Genomic DNA, 26,429 nt, shown 5'->3' with positions numbered 1-26,429 from the left:
AAAGATCTCACTATAAATTTGAGAATTTATATTTTAAGGGCTGGAAAACTAAGGACTGGGAAGAAACAACAGTGACTTTTCACTTTTTTCTCTCCTGCCGACTGTCTGCTCATGAATTTTAGTTAGGGCTTCATAACATAAAGGAGAATTAATTTGATCAGGCTCCTGTATAGGTACTCTAAAATGTTAGAAGCCCTCTTTGGCAACAGGATTACATCCCTTCTGTACCAAACAGGGCCTTTCTCATGCAGGATTTTGTGCCCAGGCAGCAGTGCTATAATAAGGACAGATTTATTTTAGAGTTCAAAACAAAGCAGGAGAAGGCCCTGAGGCGAGTATGGTTATTTGGCTCAAGAAATTGTCACTGGCCATATGGTGCCAGGTGCCACTGGCTCAGCTATTATCAGCTCATTGTTTGAAACAGAGATCCCAAACATTAGAAAGTGAGCTAAGGAGGACTTCAATCAATATTACCATCACTGGTTTCTTGAGGTGTCCCATCAACAACCTGCCAGCCTCCGAAACCAACAGGAAGGTCAGGTCTGGTCATCCAAGCTTCATTCCAGCAATGATAATTCCTTAGACAAGAGATGGGACCAGTATATTAAATTCTTGGAAAGAAGCACACAGACCAAAACAAATCCTGTGTATTTATGTCCTGGCATTGCTTAAATAATACCATTTTCCAATTCAGGAGTAAAAAAGTTGACTCTTTTAAGAGAACAGATTTTTAGGTGTTTAAGTGTGGTACCTATCTGTTAAAACGTGAAAGACAAAATCCTTCATTGTAGTTTCCTGACTGCAAGTTGAAGAAGCTTTTTTGATTCTTCTAATGTGTTCTGAGTGTAGATATCTCAGAAAATATGCCACTGTTTGGAGATTGCTGGGGTATATGAAAAGCTACACAAACTAGAATCCCTTTCCAGCCAGACACCTCCACTTCAATCTGCCTGCTAAAGCAAACTTTCAATCTTCAAGCCAATGAAACATGGTCTGCTTTTTAATTATCCAGACTGAAGCTTTGGTGTCTCTTATTAAGAGATTCGGGATCAACTCCACAATGTACAGTGTGTACTTTTGTTTTAATGGCTCAAAACAAGCATGCTCAGCTGGCTTCCATGTTCATTGAGAAAAAGACTTTCTACAACTATCCTCACTGTGGATTCCTTATAAGTTTTTCCCCATGTGTCATGCCAGTACATGATGTCAGATCTCCTAAAACATACATCTTTTCATAAAACCCACCTACAACCACTGTGGGCCAACCCGAGTCTTTAGGGCCCAGGACAGTGACCCAAAAGGTAAAATTCTGGGAGTAGTTCATCTAGGTGCTCAGGGTTAAAATGCTCTCACCTGGCTGGATGCTCAAGAAAATTTAAAAACCAGTACAGCACCATCACAGTCTGCCCTGGGTGTTTCAAAGATGAGCAGAAAAGACAGACAGATGTTGTAACTTCCTACAATGCTACCGACGCTCAAGGGAGAGAGCACAAGCAAGAAGAAAAAATAATCTGGAAAGAGGGTCTCGCAGTAAAGCCTGCAAAATGTTTGAATTTCATTACTGCAAAAAAATAAAAGAAGGAAAGAGTAGAGAAAGGGGCAATTTTGCTTGCAAATTGTACATATCCTACAGCAGATCTGAATAAAATTACATCTGTGTAGCTGCTGATATAGCCTCTAGTACACGCAATGATATTAGCAACCAAAATGGGGATTGTTAAACTCTGACCATTTCATTAATAATAGGTGAAAACCAGCTATGGAGCAGAGTCAGAAGGATCTGAAGCTTGTCTAACAAGACATTTCAAAGTGGAAATGAAATCTTGGATCAGGGTAAAACTTGTCAGTTAGGAGAGTTAATGAAGCAGCACTACAGAAAAAGGAATTATTCAAGGAAAATGACGCACGCTCAGAGAATTTTTGATGCTGCTGAGAGTATTCAGTGCTGAATCATGCACACAGAACTTTGCTGAGGGCTACCTGAGAATGGGGACAAACTTCGTGGAAGGTGAGTATTTGAAAACTGCTTTGCCAACATATGAGAAAGACAATCCCTGCCCTGAAGCCTTCACTGTTTCACTTTGAATCAAAGTCAGATGTGTCACTGGCTTTGCATTCTGTGAAAGAAGAACCTGAAGAGCACGCAAAAGGAAAAGATGATAAAAACAAGGCTGGGAGGGGGGTAACAGTGTGTGAAATGGCAGATCTACTTCAGTTCTGCAATTAGGTAACGCAGTTTTTCTAGATTTTTTTCTGTATTTGTCTTAGGGACAGGACCTTTTTCTCTGGTTTCTGGACACAAAAGGATGGCAGTTGCATTAGGTCTGCTGCCATGCAAATAACAAATACACGTGAGGATATGGAATCTGAATGGACAGAAAGACACTGCTTGTAAAGCAGTGAGCATTAAGGAAAGGAGGGTGAGGGAAACATTTGCCTTTCCAAATGTAGCAGAAACTTCTCTATAGAACTGAGCACAGCTGAGGAGCTGATTGCATGACCATAATTTGTCCAACTGATTCTGTAATTCTTTTATTGTACAGCAAGCCTGAGACATTAAAGAAAGCAAGAATGGCAACAGAGATCAATGTAGTGACCATTAAATATTTACAGAGATAATTACAGATAGACTAAACAAAGCAATGGGGACATTAATAAAAGATGGCCAGGTGGGTTTTATGCCTGGAAGACAATTCAGGAAGGGTAGTTCATATTGCTTAGGGGACAGGCATATGCTAGAAGCAGCTGCTGTCCTTTTATGAGCTAACAAGTTCAGGCATTGAGGTCGAGAGGAGCACTGATAATATTGCTGAGAAATTAGAGCAAAGTGACCTGGAAGTAAATTGAAGAGCAGAGGTCTCAGAAGGGCTTTCTCCACAGGACTGGATGTGGAACTCCCATGGGGCTGGGTGATACCAAGTAAGTTTCTGCTGAGATACTGACGATTATTTGCTTGGACCTCACAGTAGGAGTGAGTCTTGATTCCCATCCAAGAGAAATATTCTTTAAGTGTCTTTATATCATCATTAAGAAAGGCAAGGAGAACAGACAGTACTGATGGTCCCAAATCCAGCCAGATTTATAAAAATAACTTTTTGCAAAGCCTGTGTAATTTTGTATATGTGTTTTGTTGGTGGTGTTGTTGTTTCCTATCCTGAGGGAGAAGATGATCTTTAATAAAAATAAATAAATGTCAGATAACATTCAGAGGGAGCCCACACTCAGAGATTGATTGGACTAAAAATCCTGGCTCCAAGTATCCCTGAAGTCTGAGAGTATTTAAGACCTGAAGACAGATCAGCTCCAGCAGTACAAGGCTAGAGTACAAGTACAATAGAAATGATATATTAATAAAGAAAAAGAGCTTTGCTTACAGTTTTCAAGAGATTATAAATAAAAGTGAGAAATGCATTTTAAAAAATCATTATAAATACCTCAAGCTTGTCCTCTTAAAAAAAGAAATAAAAGAGACATTAAAAATAAAATCAGGGTTAAGACACAAGTCATTAGAAGTCAGCATGTGGGCTACCATGGAGTGTTACAGAGTAATGAAAAGAAAGGACACAGAGGAGAAATGAAAAGAGGTGTATATATTAAGTCATGCCCAAAGGGTTATGTGCACCATGTACTAATAAGTGCAGAGGGAGGATAAAAGGATGAACAAGGCAGTTAGAGAAGTTATCAAGCCAAAAAAAAGCAAATGCAGGATGGAAGGATGAAATGCTAGTATAAAATTGCATATGGATTTCAGTGGGGCTAGGATGATTTTGGATAATCTGACCCTGTCCCAAAAGAATAAGGGAGAAAAATACATTAAATTAGGAAGTCTTTGGAAACAGCTGGCAAAAAGAGAGGTAGGGAAGTAAAAGGAAGTTTCAAAAGTTGGTGAGATGAATTTCAAAGATTGGGTTAGGAGAAGGAGAGAAGGGGTGAGACAGTGAAAATTCTAAAGCGCAGCAATGATCCATTACTGGGTGTGTATGGACATAGCACTGACTAGCCCAGTCACTGGGTCTTGTTTCATATCTTTTACAGGTAGAGTAGGTTATAGAAGACTTCTCCTTTACAGCTCTATGAGCCATAAAAGGACCAGCCCCATGAGACATGTTGAGGTCCTTCTGTCTCACAAACCACATGCAAAACTGCCCAAGGGTACTAATAGGAGGGAACAAGGCAAATAGCAGGACCACAGCTCTGGATTTCAGGAGAGTAGGCTTTGACGTGTTTAAGGTCCTGCTTGGAAGAATCCCATGGGAGGCAGTTCTGGGTAGGAGATGGATGCAGAAGAGCTGGTTGTTTTTCAAGAACCACCTCCTCCAAAGTTAAGAATGGTCCATCCTTGTGTGCAGAAAAATAACCAAAAGTGGCACAAGGTGGTCCCAATTAAACATAAAAAAATGGTGCTTAAAAAAGAGGGGGGAGCAGGGACAGGTGACCAAGAAGAATACAGAGTAACTGTCTGAGCATGCAGGGACAGGTACAGGAAAGCCAGAACAGAGCAAACAAAGTATGTCAAGGCATGTGAAGAGCAGCAAGTAATGCAAGCACATCAGCGTCAAAAGGAAGACTTCAGAATGTGGCTCTGTTGTTGAACAGAACAGGCAACCTGGTGACAAAGGATTAGGAGAAGGCATTCAATACCTTCTTCACCTTGGTTTTTACTGCTAAGATTTGCCCTCAGGAATCACAGCCCATGGGACCAGTGTGGAGGTTTGGAATAATGAAAACTAGACAAGTAACAAGACAGAAAACAGTTAAACAAACTGAACACACACAAGTCCAATGGATCTGATGGAAAATTCGATGTAATCTCACCAAAAATGCTGAGGGAGCTTTCCAAAGTTACTGTAAGACCACTCATATCTATCTTCAAAAGATCATGGTAATTGGAGAAGTTCCTGCAGACTGGAAGAAATCAAATATTGCTCTATTCTTCAAGAGAGAGAAGGAGTATCCAGGGAGAGACAGACTTGTCAGCTTCACTTTGATCTCTACGAAGGTTATAGAGCAAGTTCTTCTGGAAAACATTTCCAAACATATTAAGGACTAGGTGATTGGCAATAGTCAGCATGGATTTACAAGCAGCCAGCTGTGCCTGACAAATCTGAGAGCCTTCTCTGATGAAATGAGTGACGGAAAGGACAAAGCAGAGACCAGTGCATGGAGGTTGGCCCTTTTGACCTTAGCGTCATCTCCCAGAACATCCTCATAGACAAACCACTGAAGTATAGACTAGACAAGTGGACAGCAAGATATATTGAAAAGTGGCTGAATCGCTGGGATCAGAGGGCTGTGATCAGTAGTGATCACCCCAGCTGAAGCTTAGTCATTAGTTGTGTCCCCCAGGGGTCGATACTGGGTCTGACGCCATTTAAGAGCTTCATTAATGACCGGGGTTATGAGACCCGCTGTACCCTCTGCAAGTTTGCTGATATAGAAACCTGGAAGGAATGGCTGATTCAACACAGACTGTACACGAGGAGAAACTAAGGCAGCTGGGACTGTTCAGTCTGAAGATGGGAAGGCTCAGTAGGATCTTATCCTTGTGTGTAAATGCCTGATTAGGGAGTTGAAGGAAAGAAGACAGAGCCAGACTCTTCTCAGTAGCCCAAGCACAGGACAAGAAGCAATGGGCACATACTGAAACATGGAAAAATCAGTCTGAGGATGAAGAAACACTTTTTTTTACTGTGGAAATGGCTGAGCACAGGCACAAGTTTCCCAGAGAGGTCGTGGGGTGTCCATCCTCGGAGATACTCAAAGCCCAACTGGACACAGACCTGAGCAACCTGCTCTAGCTAACTGTGCTTTGAGCAGGAGGGTTGGAGGACTTTCAGGGGTCCCTTCTAGTCTCAACTATTCTGTCATGCTGTGGCACAAGTGTCACATGTAAATGAATCTGCTTTCCTTAGATTTTCTCTTGATTATAGAATTCACATAAAAGATGTCACAGCAACAGGTTCAGTCATTTCCTCTACCACATAGTGGGTTTATTACAGTTTTTAATACAAAGAATTCCACAGATTAAGTTATTAATGAAACAGGCTGATGTGCTGCTCTGTTAATGAGTTGAAGATATCACTGACACAAGTCAGGTATATTAACATTGAATAGGACAAGTATCTCCTGAATATAGGAATGTAGAGGTCACATTCACTGCTTCACTCTGACGAGGAGAGGCTTGAGGGCCAATATCCCACACAGCATATAATCAATACATGCTATACTTCTCCTGTCAGACAGAAGACAGTAAGAGTTTGTAGTGCCAGTTAGAGGACTGCTTTCTCAAAAAGAATGTGTAAACTCCTTCTCTCGGCCCTAGGGAGTTTTCATTTTATAAATCTGGTGATAGCATTTCAGTATCTTGTATAATACCTTGACTTGTTTCTTTTTCAGATGAACTGGGTTTATTTTGGAAAGCACCTCTTTGCAACAGTGGCTGTGTGCACACAAAGTAATACCAGTCTACAAATGTGGAAACTGGGCACAAGCAGATCAAGAAGGGTGTTTTTCCATAGATATTGAGGTACCTCTTGGAGCCTGGCTCCAGAAGAATAGAAGTGCCCATTCTACCCGCTTCCATTTTTAGAAACAGCTTGTCTGTAAGGAGCACAAGCCCATTCCAGCTCTCAGAATGCTTAAATGTGCAATGTATGGTAACATTAATAGCAGGATCCCCCAGGGTTTGCCTGTTTACACAACAAGGGCTTCATATTAGTCAGCCTACCAACAATCCATTCATTCTGCTTCACACCAGCCAGCAGTGTTCTTCAATGCACAGAGAAATAAATACAACATAGGTATTGCCATCATGTTTTTTACTACTTTTATCATTGACACATTAAAGGCATTTTCCAGGAGGACTCACCAGACAGAATCTTTTGTAAGTCTGGTGTCCACTTTTCCTTCGTCATCCAGAAAGAAGTCCAGCCGTAAATTGGCATTGTTGTCATGGGCAGAAGAATAGTTGGTAACGAGTCTTGCAGGTATCCCCAAGCATCTCAGAACTGTGGCAAAGACAGAGGTATGCTGAGAAGGACAAATACGAAGACTGCGTTCATGGATGACAGGATGAGAGGACAGAAATATTAATAACTAGAATAAAACGGGAAAACTCAGTCAAATCAACCCAAATAATTTCTCCTATCTGTTTTTATATTGCACATGCCAAATATTTTATTTGGTCCCAAAATGATGAGCATTAAAAACATGTAATGGTACAATGGTTATAACCAAAGCATCTGATTACCAATAGTTTTAAAGCAGCCTTTCATAGGGACCACACTGCAGAATTTCAGGTCAAATCTGGGTGCAGTGGGTCAGCTGCATGACCAAATGTGATACAAAGAAAAAGAAGTTTGATCTTGCAAGAAATACACAACATATTAGGTCTCTTAGTATCAGTAACTCAGGAGAATTATGAGACTATGCTAAAAAGAAAAGTAATAAAAAAGTATCTCCTTTTGATTGATTTGGAGTTTTCCTGTTTGATGTCTGCTGTCAGAAGGGATCTGGAGAACACAAAGAATAAAGCAGAAAATTATTGATAACAATGGGGAAAAGCTGCATTATTTGCAACTGAAATGACAAGGTTTGACAATCTGAATAAAATGTACTACATAATTCATATTCCTCACTAAGTAATAACATTTTGGAGTCGATAGTCCCTCCCAATAAAAGACCTTAAAAGGAGGATCAAAAAAAAGCCCCTAGCCCTAACTCTTACACCATCACAATAAAGCACTCATGACCCTTCTTACCGTTTAACAAGCGGTAAATTTAAGAAATGTGGAAAAACCATGGAAATGCTACAGCTATGTCTGTGGTCTGCAAGAGTGCATCAATAGGCTTCTGTGTTTGTTGTGTACCCTGGCTGATAAATAGGCATGGATAACATCCCCAGGTTAGGGGAGTGGGTCTGTGGGGTGACACATCATCTCAGCTACTCCAGATGACATTTTTTGTCTCAGCCAAAAAAAGTTCCTGGCTTTCAATTTAGGAGCCAACATGGTATGGGAGAAAACAGGGGGTGAGGGGGTTTTGGTGGTTGATAGGGTTTGTTTTGTTTCTTTTGGGGTTTTTTTTTGGTTTGTTTCTTTTGGGGGGGTGGGGGGTGTTTTTTTTTGTTGGTTTGTGGTGGTGGTGGTTTTTGGGGTGGATTTTTTGTGGAGCTGTTTGTGGGTTTTTTAAGGAAAAAGGTTTATATTGAAAATCCTACTTAAAAATAATTCCAATGCTGCAGAGTTGAACAGCCCTGCTGCTACTGCTGCGTTTTGTATATTCATTACTGTCACTACTGTGACTCCCAATGAAGTGTAACACTGCACATTCATTCCAAGTTCCTGGATGACAAATTACCTGGATGCATCCAATACCATATGTACCTATTGATTAAACTTAATTCAAGTGCCCTCCCAGGCTTCCAGCACATGAGCCATCAGGGCTCATTGGAAATAATTTGTCTGACAATTTCAAGATTAATGACCATTTTTTGGAATGTTTTTGCATTTTTATCAGATGAGTATCTGGAGTGTACAATATAGTAACCTTGGAAAGCTGGACTGGTCACAATGATAAAATATTGACAGCTGAGAGAGACTCAAAAACACCTCAAAACAACCCTGATAGTTGCACATGATTGATTGGACCTTCGCTGTCCTCTGGGCAGTGGTCAGCAGCTGGATGTGTCAGTGGCTATCATCAGGTCAGCCACTGGACAATATTTTCATTTCATAATGCTCAACAAACTTTATACTTTGGCAATCTTAGCAGCAGTGCAAAGTGCCAGGTCTCTGACTTGAGTGACTTAGTCAGCAAACCAAGTCTAGTTTTGCCCCAGATAAATATGCCTCTTCCTTCAACACAGCAGGCTCCGGGCCTCTGCTGCATCGCCCCAGTTTTACAGAGGCCTGCAGGCAAAGTACTGAGTAGTGGTGATTCAGGGCAAGTGCGGGGGGAAGGTGGGAGAACTGGTGTGTGTGTCTGTCTGTGATCTAGAGAAATCCGGATAAGGCAACGGGCAGAGAAGACAAAGCAGCCCATGGAATCCACTGCGAGGAATTGCATCCATAAGAAACATTTGTATGAACTTTTTTGAACCTATTGTGTTGTGCAGAGGCTGAGGAGCATCAAGTAGAGACCATGCAGCCTCAGGCAGTGAAGGAGGTAGATGTCACCCAGGTTCTTTGGATATGGGTGATTGCTCATTATCCCACTGCACCAGGAATAAAATGAAACATTTCATGTGTTGAAGGACAAAGCATTTGTCAGCACCTTCCCAAATCAAAAAAGAAACCTCTCCAGATATATGAAAGAAACTGGATTTGCACAAAACATTTGACAATGTCCCATACAACATCCTTGCCTCTAAATTGGAGAGACACGGATTTGATGGATGGACCAACTGGTGGATAAAGAATTGGCTGGATGATTGCACTCAAAGACTTGCTGTCTAATGGTCAATGACCAGTGACGAGTGGCACTCCTCAGGTGTTGATGCTGTTCAGTATCTTTGTCAGTGACATGGACAGTGGATCAAGGGCACCCTCAGCAGGTTCACTGACGACATCAAGCTGTGTCCTGCAGTTGACAGGATGGAGGGAAGGGACGGCATCCAGAGGGACTGGACAGGCTGGAGAGGTGGGACTGTGCAAACCTCATGAGGTTCAACAAAGCCAAGTGCAAGGTCCTACACACGGGTCAAGGCAAAGCACAAATACAGCCTGGGGAAGAAGTGATTGAGAGCAGCCCTGGGGAGAAAGACTTCAGGGTGCTGATTGACAAGAGGCTCAACATAAGCAGGCAATGTGTGCTGTCAGCCCAGAAAGCCAGTTGTATCCTGGGCTGCATCAAAAGCAGCGTGGCCAGCAGGCCAAGGGAGGGGATTCTGCCCCTCTGCCCTTCTCTGCTGAGACCCCACCTGCAGTGCTGCATCCAGCTCTGGGGTCACCAAAACAGAAAGGACCTATTGGAGAAATTCCAGAGGAGGCCACAGAGTATGTTCCTGTATATTAGCTGATGATGCTGCTAGAAAGTGCTAGACAGTCAAAATATGGGACCAACCCAATGCTGCTTTCCCCACTGGTTTTTATGACCTGCAACACTCTGTTTGCTGCAACACTGGAACTCTCGTTTGACCAAATATGTTTAGACTTTGTAGCACTACGTAAGTCACAAACTAGGCCATTGTTTTCTCTATTCTTCTGGCTCATAAACTCCATATAAAATGTTAACAGTGCTCAGTAAACAGGTGCAGGGACAGTGCACCTCAATTTTCCTAGGAGCAGTCTTCAGCAGGTGAGATTTGGCCTTTCTAGAGCAGAAACACGATCACAATATTCCATATTGGGTAGTAATTTAATATTTTAGGTCTAGATGACAAGCACCCTGTCCATCTAAGAATTCTTGACAGCAATGTGGACTGTGCTGAAGGACTCAACTTTCTCTCTCACAAACTTACCCTCCTGAGTCACTGAATACATTTCACTGAACGAATAAATAGTTAACAGTTTTATGTGGACGAGCATCTGACCTGAAGGACACACCAGAGGTTTATTTAAAGACCATCTATTTTAGCCATGTATTTTTAAGTATCTCTGCTGTTTACTCCTGAGCAGCACAGAGCTAGGAAGTATTTTAGTTAAGTTTACCTAAAAGCTCTGTTAAGCAGGAACCACATAGCAGCTTGGAGCTTTTCTCACTGATACCTACACGTGTTGAAGACACCAGCGAAGACCCAGCATTGGCCATATCGGACAGGTTGCTTAGAACTGTAATACTCCAAGAGAATGTCCACACTTCCCGTCCAGGCTGAAGGTGCAACACCATAATCATATGAATTATTCCAGGATCCAGCTATCACACCATTGTCATCTCTGGAGTTAATCTAAAATCAAAGGAAATGAGCATTAGGGATGTCAGAGACTGAATAATAAAAACCTCCTTAACCCAGCAGACCGATAGGATGGGAGAGAGTGAATATAGCCAAGTTTAGGTTAGAAAGTAAGATAGAAGTGTTTCATTTTGAAGGTAGGACATAAATAAGACAATCTTAAGGGCCATGGATTCTCCATCGCTGAACAATTCTGAATGAAGATCAGACACTTAAATCTGAAATTAAATCATCACGCTGAGTATCCATGTTTCCAATTAACAGGTTTTATTAACATTAAACATGCTTACTGCTATGTACTTTTAATAAATGCAATCAGTTATACGCTGATAAGCAAGCCTCAGAAATATTAAGCTGTATTCTTTCCACCATGTGTTCTTCTGTCCATATCAGTCCAGAGATTTTAATAAAATCACTCCTGATTTACAGGAGATTGAAAGGAGAACCAGTCTACTGCTATTTTTAGAGTAGAAACTAATTTCTTTGGTCTGGTACACATGAAAACAAGAAGGAATTTGCTGTGTAAGTTTTCCTCTGGTAAGATTAGACAAAGCAAAGAGTTTTGCTGACTAATGGCTATACTGATAGGCATTAACGAGCAATACATCTCCTAGCTGCAATTTGAACCAAGCCAGTTGAGGCTGTGCAAAAAGCTCATTCACTCTGTACCTTTTAATTATGCTAATGTGGAACAGCTACATGCCAGCCAAATAAATCACAGTTCTCATTTAAAAGCTTTTGGCTGCATTAACTACTGTTTTATAATTAGAAAATCGACTTCCTGTGAACTCTAGGACTGAACAGAGATAAGTATTCAGAGTCATAACCAAAGGGTTAAGGGGTTGTGCCCATCTCACTGGTGTAGGAAACATGCCAAGAAAAGAATCACTTCAAGGACAGGACAGCATGTTGATCTTCAGGCTCTACTCTAACTGAGTGGAATGAGTGGAAGAAGAGAGGGACTCTACCTGCTCTGCCACACCAGAAAGCCTGAGAAGGATTTCAGCATGAGAGGCATGTCCTCAGACTAACTCAGCTCTACCACATTTCAACTTGAGCAAGAATGGGGTTAAGGAACACAGGTGGGACTTCAGAACCTCTTTCTGACTTCTTACTCAGTTCCAGATTTCAATGACCAAACCCTCTACCCAGTTATGGCCTAATTCTGCAGATTAGGCCTAAAGTGTATTGAGTCCTGGATTTCAAATGGTGAACTTCTCCACCTCTCTAAAATGTTTGAGCGGCTCAAAACCTAAGAATTATCCAAGCCCAATTTGGATTCATAAACTTTGTGCTATTCTGTCCTGGGGGCTTTCATAGTCCTTACATGAGGGACTTTTTACATCTACTAGTTCAGGAATGAGGAAACCACATTTGATTCTTTCTTCTATTCAAAGGTCCAAAGCTGTATTCCTGATGTCTGGGGTGAAAGAACTAACTGAAATGTTAAAAGACAGAGAGAAGTAGAGGTGTTCTCAGTATTTCTTGCTGAAGCTATTCTATTTAACATGCAAGATTGAGAGGCTGGAGATCCCACTTCAATGTCATCTAAGACAAAGAGTTCATTTTCTTAAAGCCTGGGCAAATGCTATAACAAATGGGTTAAAGGATCATCTATCTCCAGTAGCCATGCTTTGTGGACAGTCTATTTTAGTAGCTGGCTCGGGAGAACATCTAATTACTCTAGCTCAATGACTAGAGTATTATTCTGGGAAGCAGAAAGCATCGGTTCAGACCTCTAATAAGGCAAAAGACAGGACTCAGCCTCTGTGTTCCACATCCTGGATGAGTCTAGCATCTCAAATATTAGGGATGGGACTGCTCTTGCACCCATGACATGATTCCTGGTGCCTGGCAACTGGAAAGAATGGAGGTCTGGAAAGTCTTCTCCTTGGTTATTTTAGGTGCTTTCATTCCGAGTGGCGTATGTTTTGTGCACCTCACGTTTAAGAGGACAATTCCCACAGTGTTTTCTTCTGGGGCCAAAGCAGCCCACTTATATAACTGTTCTCAGCCTGATTAGGTCATTTGGGGCTTGGATCAGGCACAACAACATTCACCCTTGCAGTGCTCTAAGACCCCATTGAGGTTAGCACTGGAGTCCACATAAAGTCCCTCAGTTCCCCATCCAAAATTCCACCCATCATGCCACTGCACTATCCACAGCAGAAACAGTTTTCTCAATTGTATCAGTTACTGGAAAATAAGCACATTGCCACATAAGAAATGCTTATGCCTGGAGCGCAACATCTGAAAGTGGTTTTCCCACCAGTCAGGCACCATTCTCAGGACAAGGCGATGAGCCAACAGAAGTTGCTTGAACTTTAGTGGAGAGAAATGCAATGTCAGACTCCAGAATGGACAATTGTCAGAATGGACAACTGATCTGTTGTGCATTGTAGAGAGCACATCAGGGCACGAGGGCCAGTTAAATCAGCCCGGCTTTGATTTATGAGTCCCTTCTGACACATATTAGGCATCCATTACATACCACTGCTGAGGCAACACGGCAGATTTTGATTGGGTTTCCACGACCAGAGAGCTCCAGTTCTGCCTTGTCCATCAGGAACAGGCAAGCATCCAGAACGTTTTCTTCAAACTAAATAAAAGAAAAAGGGACACAGAGGAATATTTGAGTCTCTTTTTATTCTGGAAAGAACAGGCAAAGCTATTTTTCCTTGTTGTTATAACTGCTGATCAGTTTCAAAATTAGCTGGTCACATCAAAGTTCTGTGTTTAACAATAGAAATTTTCTTCTGGAATAATCACCCATGTGTGGGAAAAAAAATAAAAATGTGAGAGGCTGTGAGGGAAGAGAGTGTAATTTTCAATTCAATCTCAGTCCAGTTTCCAGAAGGTTGAAACGACAACACAGACTTTCTGACAGGACACGAAATTTTAAATGCTAACAAGTATATAATAGCAGGCTATTATAATAATAACTACAAGAAGCTTGTCTACTTGCAAAAGACTTTATGTCCTTCACAGATTCCAGACCTATTAATTTCAGGACTTCTCCAACACAGCCAGTGCATTGCTGGGAAGTTGAACAATAAGTGGTTTGCCAGTGGTAATTTGAAGACACTTGTATTTCAAAGTTATTTTTAAAATCTGTTTAAAATTGACCAGCCAAAAGCTTATTATATAGATTAATCCTGGTCTGCAAAACTTAGACATCAAAAATACCAAGTGACCTAAAGTAGTCTTCTTCAAAAATAGAGTGAAAATGTACATTTTTTTCAGTCTAGCATGAACAAGCACAAGAATGAATTGAGGGCAGAGGTGTCTAAATAGACCAGAAACCATTTGTCACAGAACTTGCCCTGCAATGTATTTCATTTTCCTTAGGAGAAACTGCATAGCAAGGGAAAATACCTCTGTCCCCTGGAAAATGGTAGGAGACAGGGAAATTCACAACAATAAAACAAATACTTTCTAGATACACACAAACTTATATTAACATTCAAAGCTGTGACAGAAACTCCATGGTGTTAGGTTTTATGTTCTGTGCTAGCATCCTGAAAGATACGATTCATGCTAATAGGATTTTTGCTCTCAAGCTGCTACTAGAGCTGGATTGATTTCCTAGCTCTCTCCAGCCTGGCTTAGGGCTCCTTGGCAGATAAGGCTGTCCTGAATTTTGCCTCCTGAAGAAAGTGAGCAAAACCCCAGATCAAACTGCTGCTTTGGAAGTCTGAGGAGAGGAGCACAAAGAGTGAGGTCAGAGAGCTGAAAAGGAAGTCCCAAAGAGTAAAGACTGCTGCTGATACAGCAGGGAAGATGGGAGGGATAGAAGTGACATCCTAGGCAACAGCTGAGCTCTGGCATAAGCCAGGAAGGGGAAGCATCATCTTGTTTCACCATCTTCAGCCATTTCCTGGCCAATAGAAGTCCTTTGCTTCTGCCTTGAGGGTGCCACTGGCATATGGATCCTTTTCAGCAAACGTCCTCCAAGGCAGCACACCGCTCTCATTATCACCCACACTTGCACTGCATTACTTTCTCTGGAGCAGGCATTTGCTAATGATCACTTTATAGTCCGAGCATAGCTGAATTCATGGTGTTTGGGAATAGGGAAACAGGGATCAATGTTCCTCAGTGTTTCTCAGAGACCTACTACTAGTATTTTTTCATTTCGTGGAAGCTGAATAATTGCACATCCCAGTCCACTCCACTGCAATGTGACACAAAGAATGTCGGGTGAATGACTGGGCTGCGGGGATCCTCCTTCCCAAGGAGAATCCTCACAACAGAAAATGTAAACTCTGGGGCCTCACAGCTGTCCTTTCTGGTTCAAATTCCCTTTTCTTCCGGTCTGGCACAACAATCTTTTAGCAGGATCAAAATCTGCTTTCTGCACTTCAAGTAATCAGACCTGGGTTAGATCAATAAGAAGTTTACCCTGCAAATTAAACTTCTCTCATCTACAGTTTATGAGACACTGTCAATCTTGCCACTATATACAGAAAGAATAAAGAGGAAATAAATTGCTGTCAGGGTTGTTGCCTTCCACCTTAACATTTACCAAGTGACATGAATGCTTGTGTAATAACTGGATTAACAGGGAAGAGAGAGGACAAGCTGCAAGGGCTAGCTGGCTTACACTGTTTGCCGTAGTGTAGGATGCAGAGTAGCCTTAACACTAAGGCCAGTTTTGCCCTTCTCAACTACTCAGGGGTTTAAAAAATATTAAAACAAACTAAATCAATTTTCTGCCCTCACTCTTGGCAAGAAAATCCTATCTAGAGGGAACTGGAATAGAAAAATGGCAGTTATAATGCTGAACATCTCTGAAAGATCAGAGGAACCAGAGCAGTAGTAAGCAGATAGTATAGGTGAGTGAACCTGATCCAGGTACAGTCACTGCCTGCTCCACCAAAGCTGAAATGAAAATAAGCCTATTTCAAGAGCAAGGAACTTTGGCAAAACCACATAGGAAAAAATGCAGGTGGAAAATAAGGCATGAGAAAACACAGGTGAAATGCACACAGATGTGCCTTGTGCTACAGAGCAACACATGTAGCTGTCCTGGGCATCCTCCTGCGTGCTAACCTGTTTCTAATAGATGACCTTCCATTTAAACCAAAGTAAGAGGGGCTGTATCACTTTTTGCGCTGGTTGACTTCAGGCTGTGTTTCTCACAGTCAGTTGCAGGCAGACATGATCTCATGTTGCCTGTGGTCTGACTTGACCAAATGCACGTGCTGTAGAATTACATAGGCACAGTGGGTTTCCAAGCTAAAGCAGATCAATGTGTGGACACGAGAGAAATCACAATGGCAACAGAAATCTATGCCCATCTGTTTTATTTTATTTTTCTCACAAAACCAAAAATCAACATTAAATGATCAGGATAGCATCCAACTTCTGACATTTTTCAGCTAGAGCATTCCTATGTGCCTAGATGTCTTCCAAAGCCAAATTTCCCCTGAATCCTGCATGGAATTTTCTGAGCGACTGCCTTTTACAGTTTCTTAGGAGGGATCACAGCCATGTTACAAGGAACACCTCCATCCTCATTCACTGAAGCCATGTTTCAACTGTTCTGCTGTTTTTTCTTCCTCTGTCCATGTTTCTTGCCTTTCCTCCTCTTGCATTGATGCTTCTCATTACAGACAGCAGCTATGAGAACTGTCTCCCACTAGTAACCCAGTTTGGAATTCTATGCTCCTTTTTAATTTGCAACCTGAGTTGAAGTTTCCAGCTGTCATTGTCCTAAGCAATTTTTTAGCCTAAGAACATTACCATGCACAAATCTATCTGCATTTCTGTGTATGACCATATACCTTTCACCTCTACGACTCTGCGTGGCCTTGTGCTTTTTACTTACGTGTTGGAAAGGGCTATAAATCATAAATATAAAAAGCATACTTGCATGATATATTCATAATATAGGCCTTGCTGCTAGCTTTTACTCACAGCAATGGTCTCATTCCTAACATCTAGAATTGCCAAAAATGTGTCTTTAATGGTTGGAAATGGACAGGGTAAGATCAGGAACATCCTGTTCTCCATTTCACTGAAAGTAAGGGAACCAGCAGAATATTTCTCTGTTCGTTTGCAGATTGACATGCCTGTTAAACCCATACAAAATTATGAATTCCATTAAAGCTCTTGGCCTGGGCCTGCTGAGTTGCATCTGCCACACTCAGCTTTCACATGGGCAGCCAATAGCAAAAGGCGCTCCACAGCACAGGGTGGAAATCAGGTCCTCTGATTTCAGTCAACACAGGAATGAAAGTACATGACAAAGGACTATGGAGAGGCCCTAACCTCCCAGACAGAACTACCTCCTAGCAAAACCAAATAAATAATGCAGTTTCTCAAGGGAGGCTGGTGTTTGTGTCAGGAAGACGCCAGATTTGCAGAATATAAGCACCTCAGGCCAAGCCACCATAGGCCATAAACTTAGCATCTTAGGACATAAATCCAGCATCTGGTTTAAGCAGCACTTTCCACCTCCAGCCACTTATTCCTCTCTCTCCCTCCCCTTACATCTGTCAAGGAGTGAATCCCAAATCTAGGAACAGAGCAAGCCCAAGAAATAACCCAGGGGAAAAAAAAAAAATCAAGGAGACAGTTATTCAGCTAGATCAGCTCTCCTGTCTGAGTCGCTGCACAGCTGCAAAAGCACTTGCAGGGGGAAAGAAGGGCCAGGAGGGGGCATTTTTGGTCAGCTTAAATGCATGCCCAGCTTTGGCCTCAAGATCTGGTTCCACATCTCTTGTATCAGAGGCACCATCAGCTTACGGAATTTCTTCCCCACTCCTTATTTAACGGTTGTTCTTATCTCAGTCAGGAAACCAGTCAGACCCTGCAAATAATGGTACTGACACAGCCAAAGGAATGGTGCAGAGGCAGGAACTCCCTCAGGCAGTGCTGCCGCAGGAAAAAAATGATGAAATTGTACCCTTAAATAAGGAAACAAGAGAGATGTGAGTTCAAAGAGCTCTCCAGGGCAAGCACACTGGAAATCCATCCAGCTCAGGCTTTGAGGTTGTGTTGAGCTGAGGGAGAAAAAGCAAGGCCCCTTCTGCAAGGCTGTGCTAGGGAGGCACCGCAAAAACTGAATGGATCCATCATCAGAGTAGTAGTGAAATACTTCAGTACCTTCTTAATTGTGCTGTTGTGAAAATCCAGGAGATGAGATGAGTTCACCATGTCCAATACCTGTCCATTGGAGCCCCTCTGTGTGACAGCCAGGGTTATAGCTTTGCCCTCATTTTGATTCTGCTTGGCGAGGCCTTTTTCCCATTCTAACACAATAAATTAATTCTTCCATCCCATGGGGATTTTGAAGCTGGTTAATTCTTACAAGAAGGTTGAGGTAAAATAGGCGAGTAATAAGCCTGAGACAAGGGGTAGTGGTTTTAAACTAAAAGAGGGTTGGCTTATACTACATATAAAGTAGACTTTTACAATGAAGGTGGTAAATTGCTGGCACACGTTGCCCAGAGAAGCTGTGGATGGCCCATCCCTGGAAGTGTTCCAGGTCGGGCTGGACAGGGCTCTGAGCACCTGATCTAGTGGAAGGCGTCCATGTCCATGCTGGGGTGGTGGAACCAGATGATCTTTAAAAATCCCTTCCAGCCCAAATTATTCTATGATCCTGTGTTATTGAAGGCACACCAATACCCCACTCCAGCCTGGGAGAGGGTGTCTCCCCCAGACTGCAAGAGGCCACTGGAGACTGATGTTATCAGGTCGAGGCAGAAAAGGGAAAGATTCCCCCAGAATTTAAAATTTTGGGATTAAATGCTAGTTTTTCACAGGAAACTTGTGACTATCTGACCCCCAAGAAGATCAGAATTATTTCCACCAAGTTGCTAAAACTAAAAAGAAAGGTCAAAAAGCAATACAAACTGTTGTTGAAAAATGAAAAAAACAAAACAAACAACTCTACTTTTCCCAAATTGATTTGATCCTGAAGCAGCAATAATGCAGCAGCAGAAATACCTCTGCGCTGTGGAAACCTCAGCTAATGATTATAACTTCCAACAGGCAGCCTCTTAGTATCCTAAATATGCCCCTGAAACAAGGTCTTTAAATATCAGCTACTATAGCATTGCTTTTCTGGATTAGGCTTATACCCACTTCATACAATTTTAAAATGATACCCCTTACCTTTCTGAAGGAGAAACCAATAATGCATTCCAGAGCCCACAGTCTCAACCACAGTCTGGTGTCAATTAAACTCATTTGCTGTCCTACTGGGAGCAGCCAGAGAAGATCTAAACAGCTCACCTGACCGTAACTCCAGCTTCTTGATTTTATATCTTCGACGTTTCCATGGAATACAATACCAATATCATTCAGGACATATTCTTCCCTTTCTTTCTCATCATCCAGATACACGGCATCCACTGCATTAGTTTACCAAAAATAAATGTTAGCACAAGTGTTTAATTTTCATATAGGACAGATAAAACATCTGAGCATATAATACAGTCATCTCTGATGAAAAGTACCCCTCTTCCATCAAACAAAGCATTACTTGCTTCAACAGAGTACAGGAATAAGGAGGTAGTGACCATAGTTAGGAATATGGTACATAACTTAAAAACATGCAAGATGGAAAAACAACTCTTGCCTGTTTTCTCAGGATCTGTAAAGTATGATTAAAACGTCACATCTTATCAAGAATTTTATGATTACTGTGTACAACTAATTTAAAAGTTGGGGCACCATGATGCAATTCCGCATCTGTACAAACAGATCAAAGAACCATTTCAAACCTATTAATGTCAATGGAAAGCAGCTCAGGTCAAGAGATCTAAAGAAAAATCTGTAGCGCATTAAAAAAATGGAATACAGCTTTTATAACGTATTAAGAGAAAGGTCTGGTAGCTTTTTCTGTACATTAGTTATTGAGTGGAGTATCAGTATGACTGACCAGGTCATATGAGAAGAAATTCAAGTGTCTAAGTGAGAACTGGAAGTAATAGGACAAGATCTTCATCAAAACATATACAAAGGGTACATTCTAGATTGGATTTATATCAAAAATCAAGAGCATAAGCACGGACACTTAACTTGCAAACATGATTTACATATGTAAATAACTAATTATTAACATTCATAAGGAGCCCTGAATGACATGAAACTATTCAGACATTCACAGGTAAGTATGAAGCAGGCCATGATACTATGATTCTAGAACAGTTGAAGATATCTCTCCAGGCTTGTATTTTGAGACTAAGAGATGCAGCTTAACAGTTAACAGCATGGGAATTAATTAATTTGAGGAAATCAGTAACACGGTACCAGATAGCAAATTAAAGGGAAGCAATAACTTCTGACAATGCGATATGAGCTAGTACAAAACTACCACTCACTACTGTGATAGTAGATTTCTTCAGCACCCCACTACAAATTACTAGAGGATCATTTAACTTTTAAAAGCCTATTGATTCATTGTATTTTGTTGAAATGAAAATCAGATTTTCACTCTCTGGTAAACTTCATCCTCAAAAGCTTCTTCATTTGTCCATGAAACTGCAATTTGGCTGAAAATAAGCTAAATCTGAGCCCACCAAAAAAAATCAGTGGTGAGACTGACATTGGCTTCAGCTAGGTGAAGGGCTTTGCCAATATACACACCTGACCCTTCTGGAAGTTTTGTTTTCCTTGAATTTATATTACTATGTCCATACATATATAAGGGATTATGCATAGATATGTTACATAATGACCTCCACATTGGTGTGCAAAGAATGATAGAGAAGCAGGGGTTAAATACAAGAAGCCTGTATTGCATTTGAGGAGATCAGTGCTTGCCATTATGCTTTATGGCAGCTGTTGCACAGGCTCTGATGACTAAGTACAACTTGGAGCAAGCGGAGGCTTTATGGAGTTTTACCTGAAGGAGACAGGTCTGGGACCCACTCTTGTATCTGGCAGGGTGGTGGTATTCACCTGGCTTCTAAAGGCTGAGCCATTAAGATGTTTCTTTATAAGCTTCTCACTACCCACGACCTAGTCAACCTGCACCCAGGTACAAAGTGGATGATCATGGGTTTACTATATTCAGAGGCTATGAGATGAAAAAGAATGTTAGAACTTCACAGTGAATGAAAAGGCTGCAGCCATTTATGCAAGCAGGGACTCTCATACTTATGAAACTCTGTATTACATGACTTTTTTGTGGTCCAACAAGTCCTGCATAACATCCACTTAAAATATCACAGATGTTACAGATCATCTAGGCTCTGTTTCATTAGGCTGGATTTGCCTGATTTACTCATTGAACAATTATCTGCATTCTCTCACTGAGCTTTGGATTTTATTAAAGTCCATCCATACAAATAGTACAGAGAGTTCATTTAAAGAGGAGAATTCACACCTTCTTCTGTACAGTTACACATTCAGTGAAGTGTGTGCATATGCCTTCTTGACAGCTGTTGTTTTCTTTTGGGGATTAAAAATATCAACATTGATCTTGTTGGTATCAATTGAGATGCTTATGTTATTTTGAGACTGCATGATCTTTGCTAAATCAGATGAAAATTGATTAACTTCTCTGTCGATTATTTTAAATATTTGTGGTTTTGATAAGGTAAAAAGGTCTTCTGTGTTTCACAGAAAAGCCAGCTGCTTTGATTTTTGACAGCTTTCACTACTCTCGAGACTGTTTAGAAGAAAATATGAGGCATTTGTGACTACTTTGATGCTAAGCATGCTCTACATAATGCAATTCCTAATTATTTTGTGCAAGTGGAGGCTCACATCTGACAAACAGAAGAATTCCACAGAAATGTGCTGGGTTTGTTTGTTCTTTTTCTCTAGCAGTTCAGGAGTTTTTTTACTCACTTCTTTTATCCTGGGAATTTACTAAGACACCAGCAATGCTACAAAGAAGCAGATTAGCTTCTATGCTACTCCGTTTGAAGTTGGGTAAGGTGAAAATACACTTCACGTGAAGACAGCATCGCAGGCAAGGAATCCCTTGTTAAAGACATGAGCAGTGCAGAGTAACCCTTTCGATTTCGGAAGGTGAATGAACATTAAGAGGACTCTACCCAGAACGGAGGGACCCCAACCCCAGCACAGCAACCCTGTGGTGCTGGAAAAGCCATTTCTTCACGCAGACAGTGACAGCTGAGCACAGCAGCACCAGCAGATGCGTGGAAGCAGAAGCAGCAGGCTTGCCCTGAGCTCACAGCCTCCCTTCAATGTGCAGGAATCCAGGAATGTAAGGCTGGGCTCCCAGGGCTCATTCTGGGAAGAGGACAGTGCTGTGACAAACCCCAAGCTGCAAGAGCTAAACGTAGTTATCTACAAAAACCACTCCACCCAGGATCAAGAGCAGTATGCTGCCTTGAATAGTGTTAGTACTTGCCTACATTAATGCAGCAGAAGGATGAAGCTCTGTGTGAATTTTGCCCATGTGGAATCTATGACACAAGCAATCTAATTTAGGATTTACCTATAAAAGTAAGAAAATGTTACTGGGCCAAATTTGGATGACTGGTAACATGTGAGAGGAGTCCAAAGTCAACTACATGTTACTAATCCTCAAACTCTATTAGGACATTTAAGCAGGAGAAATGTACAGCTGACTCAACAAAGTTGCAATATATTTAATTCCTTAAATGTAATACGCTTTGCATGAGGCTTGGGTGAGCGAAACGCACACTTCAGCCCACAGGGTGTGCAACTTTCTCAGCTACACTGTGCACCTCCACCTGTGAGAGAGCCACAGGAGTCAGTACAAGGTCTTTTCCTGACACGCACTTAGTGTTCCCCAGCAGAAAGTTGCAGGGACTCAGCACCTGCTTGGAAAGAGCTCACAGCTCCTTGGAAAGAGCCCACAGAATCCAGATCAAAGGAGCTCTTCTCCGCTTTCATGTAGTCTGATATTGCCAAGAGTTTAGTTAAATTCCAAGAAGTTATCCTTAACTACTTGCCATTTGTATCTTCTGTTCCAGAACTGAAGAGAGCTCTGCATGCCCAAAAGCACATCTGTTTTATCCACCTATGTCAGCTGGCTGAAGAAAGGATGCTGCCTCTGCTCACAGACTTTACCTTGCTCATTAAGCAATGAAAATCTCACCTGAGTAATTGAAATCTCAATCCACTAGTTAGGTGAATTCCCAGCTGTTTGGGGCTGGCGTATACAATTTTGCAGAATCAGGCCCTTTGTCTTTAAAGTATTCCTAGTTGTCAATCTTAAATGTAGCTAAAAGGATTAAAATATATAAAAGCATATGATGATTTTGGAAGCAAAGTGCTCTGTAGCTTGAGTGGTAAAGTATTCAAACTTCTGAAGCGGCAGGAAAAAAACCATCCCTGCCTGGGAAAATATGTCAAAATTGAACTACAGTGAGAAAAGGAGTAATAAGAAAGGGCACAAATGCCTCTGTCTTAAAGAAAAGCTCATACTGACATATTGATGTTCCTCCAAAATGATGAGTCGAAAGCTGCACTAGAGCCCATACTCTGCTCCCTGCTGTAACAATCCCCATTCGTTCCTGGCATCAGCCTTCTCTCTTTTTAATGAGGCTTTTCACTCAGGCTTTTCTGCTTAGCTATTAACCCAGCAAACAAGCCTAGAAAATTTTCAAACTATTGTTTTCTCTGCACTTTAACTACCTCAGTTTTTCTACCCTTTTGTCATTCCGGTGAAAAATCTTTTCTAGCCAGGGGATAAAGCATGAAGAAACAGTCCCTGATTTTCTAACACAAGGAAAGGAGAGAAAGACAGATATAGGAGCCAATTAGCCCAAACTACCTAGGAGTAAAAGTAGCAACAAGAAATGAGAATATATCCAAATCCAAATGAAACATGCAGGAAATGAAAACTACAGTAGTCAGCAAGGGACAGGACCTGAAGCCATTGAGACATCTGAAAACATAAGCTGCAGAGGAAAATGTGGTCCCCAAGTTGCTTCCCCTGGATCTGGGGTCACAAAGCATGTCCTTGCTGCACAGAGAGTATTTTTTGTTTCCTAAGGCAGACTTTTTCCATCAGTCTTGACAATGCCTGCCGCTGGAGGCAACTGCTGCATGTCTTGCTCCCTGTGGCTTTACTCCCATGTTGTGGTTTTAATCTTGCTGGCTTTTGGGCTCATTCAGCTCAGGTGTGAGGGAAGGAGGGCACAGGAGAGCAAAGTGTCCAAATGCCATGAACAAAGGTGGATCAGTCAGCACATAGAGCTGCTGGGCAAGGAGGTGTGAAGTTGGGATTGATTTCCCGTTGTTCCCTCTAACACCTCACATCAGCTTGAGTGGTCCCAGTCACACCACAGTGGGGTAGCCAACCCCCCCACAACACATCTTGTCTCCACATTAGGACTGCATGCAGCCCTAGCTGCTTGTCTGCTAATCATGAGGCAAACTGAGGCAATTTAAGAAGCTTTTTCCTTGGGGTTTATCCCTTTCCAAAGATGTGCTGAGCCACTGCAGAGTCACCGTGCTGGCTGTTACAACACCCAGGACTAAAATCAAGTAGTGCTTTACCTTTAGGTGGAGAATTCCATCTCCGTGGTTGAAGCTGTGAGTCTGATGGTGCCAAAACAAACCTTAAGAACCTTTGTCTGCTCCCAGTGGGTCATAGCATTGGCAATGACTCCTCTCTTTCTGTCGCATACCCTCCAGAGCAAACTGTTAGCACACTGCTCTGAGGTGCCCTACACTGCTTTCAGAAGTATCTCACAGTGTGGCAGGGCCTTGGGCCCTGCCCTTCCCTCCTATTCCCACTTAACTAACTCTGCTTTATTCAGCATTAATCTATATCTTCTTAAATAATGCATAAGCTAATCATTGCTTATATTCCCTCAGACTAGGGGCAAGTAACGAATCCAGCACAAATCATTTCATGTACTGACAGTAGTGCAGCTGAATAATGGCTGTACTAATAATGCCAAACTTACTTGTCACTTGGTAGGAAGGCCCTTGTTTGGTACAGGATTATTTGATGTGAATACTGTGGTAAAAGAATGGAAAAATGAAGGAAAGTACAGGAGGATATTAAAGTTAGCTGGTGACCTAAATATACTGTAATACTTGGAGCCTTTCAAGTGTTGGAGGCTGAGGCAGTGCTACAACTTGTCAGAAGGCGGAGTCAAACCTCTCTGGTCCTTGCCCTCTCCTGAAAGCCAGACTTGGAGCTCATTGGGTAAAATAAAACCCTGTCAGAGTAAAGCCTGATTTCTTTCAAGGATCCTGAGAGTTTTTTAAAAAATAAATTGTTCTTCAACCCGCTGTATTATAAAAAAAGGCTCATTTGCAAAGTGTTTTGTTCCTCAGAGAGGGCACCGTTGCTAATTAGTCACTGCTAAAGGGGAAGTTATAAGGGCAAATGTCATGTAGCAGCAGGAAGGCACCACCAGGGATGCCACTGGTTGAGCAAGTTGGCTCCACCCAACCTGTGCAGGGGCAGCAGCTCCCCCTGAATTCCTGCAAGATTTTGACAGCAGATGTTCAATCCCCAACATGGCAATTCGAGACATAAGTCAAGAGTATGTGAGGCCACCACATCCTGTCCCACCCCAAATGCTGGAAAAAATGTGCCTGTATTGACTTGTTCAAGGCACATACAGGCACACTGGAGACTCTCACTGTTGCCTGTTCAAGTCAGAGTAAAGCCTTGCGGTATGTTTACTATGAGAAATGGAGCCTGAGCCAGCAAACACAGGCTTGGCCTCATAAAACTGCAGTTTAGATAAAACACAGGCACTGGTTTCCAGCATGAAGTCCTGCTCACACAGGGCTAGTCCCCAGCCTGAAAGACTTGACTTTTGGCAGAATTACTGTAAATTTTCCAGATCCAAACTGACATGTCTCCAACCTCCTCGGTACCAAGCTTCCCTTCCTGGACCAATCCTCTGATGAGCCCAGCAGCAGAAAGTGTAAGCCTTTGACCAGGTACTTACTCTGGCACCAGGGATTGAACAGGATGTATGTGTCAGTTGCTGAATTCCTGCGTGTCCGAAGGATGCCAAAGGGAGTCAAGACAGCAACATACAGGCGAAACTTCCCAATGATGCAGGTGGGAGAGGACATGATGGACAGCCGAATGGAGTTGTTTTCCCTGTGGATAATCTTGGCTCCCCACTGACCAGGTTTCAGCACATTGCCTACTAGGATTGGGATGTAGGTGCCTTTGTTTTGCTGTGGGTAGCGACCTGGAGAGAGAAGTGACAGTTTTTAAATTTCCTTGGAGTCCTCTGTCCCTTTGTCTTATTTTCAATGGAGGAGGCAGGTTTTAGTGGGCAAAAATCACCTACCTCTCTCATTTCCCTGCACAGGGCCTGGTCACTTGACAGCACAGCTACACAAATACCTGCAACAGCTCCCCACAGGCAGCCTGTGTCCACACCTCCACCCATTTCACTCCAGCAAGCTTCAGTCTCACTGGCTTGAGCACTGCCAGGAGCATAGCCCTGCCAGCATGAGCCACCACTGTTTATCCTAGTGCAGCAAGCTGCACTCCAGCTTGCTCCTTGCCTTGGTGTCAACAACACCAGCTAGATGGTTGGTAAGTTTAGGAGTTTAGGTAAGAGCCCTTTCCCCAGTTCAGATGCACCCACCACCCTTG

At 42.1% G+C, this 26,429-nt stretch overlaps 1 protein-coding gene across 4 annotated transcripts in view; it reads right to left on the bottom strand.

Moving 5' to 3' along the window:
- The window catches only part of F13A1 (coagulation factor XIII A chain), a 62,179-nt gene that overhangs the window by 16,377 nt on the left and 19,373 nt on the right, over positions 1–26,429 (bottom strand). For all 4 annotated transcript variants that reach the window (XM_032116192.1, XM_032116182.1, XM_032116166.1 and 1 more), the window contains exons 4-9: positions 25,765–26,016; positions 19,136–19,254; positions 13,383–13,490; positions 10,711–10,885; positions 6,869–7,007; positions 475–578 (exon numbers count right to left, since the gene is read on the bottom strand). In XM_032116192.1, the coding sequence (XP_031972083.1) occupies positions 475–578; positions 6,869–7,007; positions 10,711–10,885; positions 13,383–13,490; positions 19,136–19,254; positions 25,765–26,016 (897 nt within the window). The remainder of the gene's footprint in view (positions 1–474; positions 579–6,868; positions 7,008–10,710; positions 10,886–13,382; positions 13,491–19,135; positions 19,255–25,764; positions 26,017–26,429) is intronic.

Source organism: Corvus moneduloides, chromosome 1 (assembly GCF_009650955.1).
Source record: "Corvus moneduloides isolate bCorMon1 chromosome 1, bCorMon1.pri, whole genome shotgun sequence".
Taxonomy (NCBI): domain Eukaryota; kingdom Metazoa; phylum Chordata; class Aves; order Passeriformes; family Corvidae; genus Corvus; species Corvus moneduloides.
Note: the sequence above shows the minus strand (reverse complement) of the source record. Positions and strands in the feature narration are given on the sequence as shown.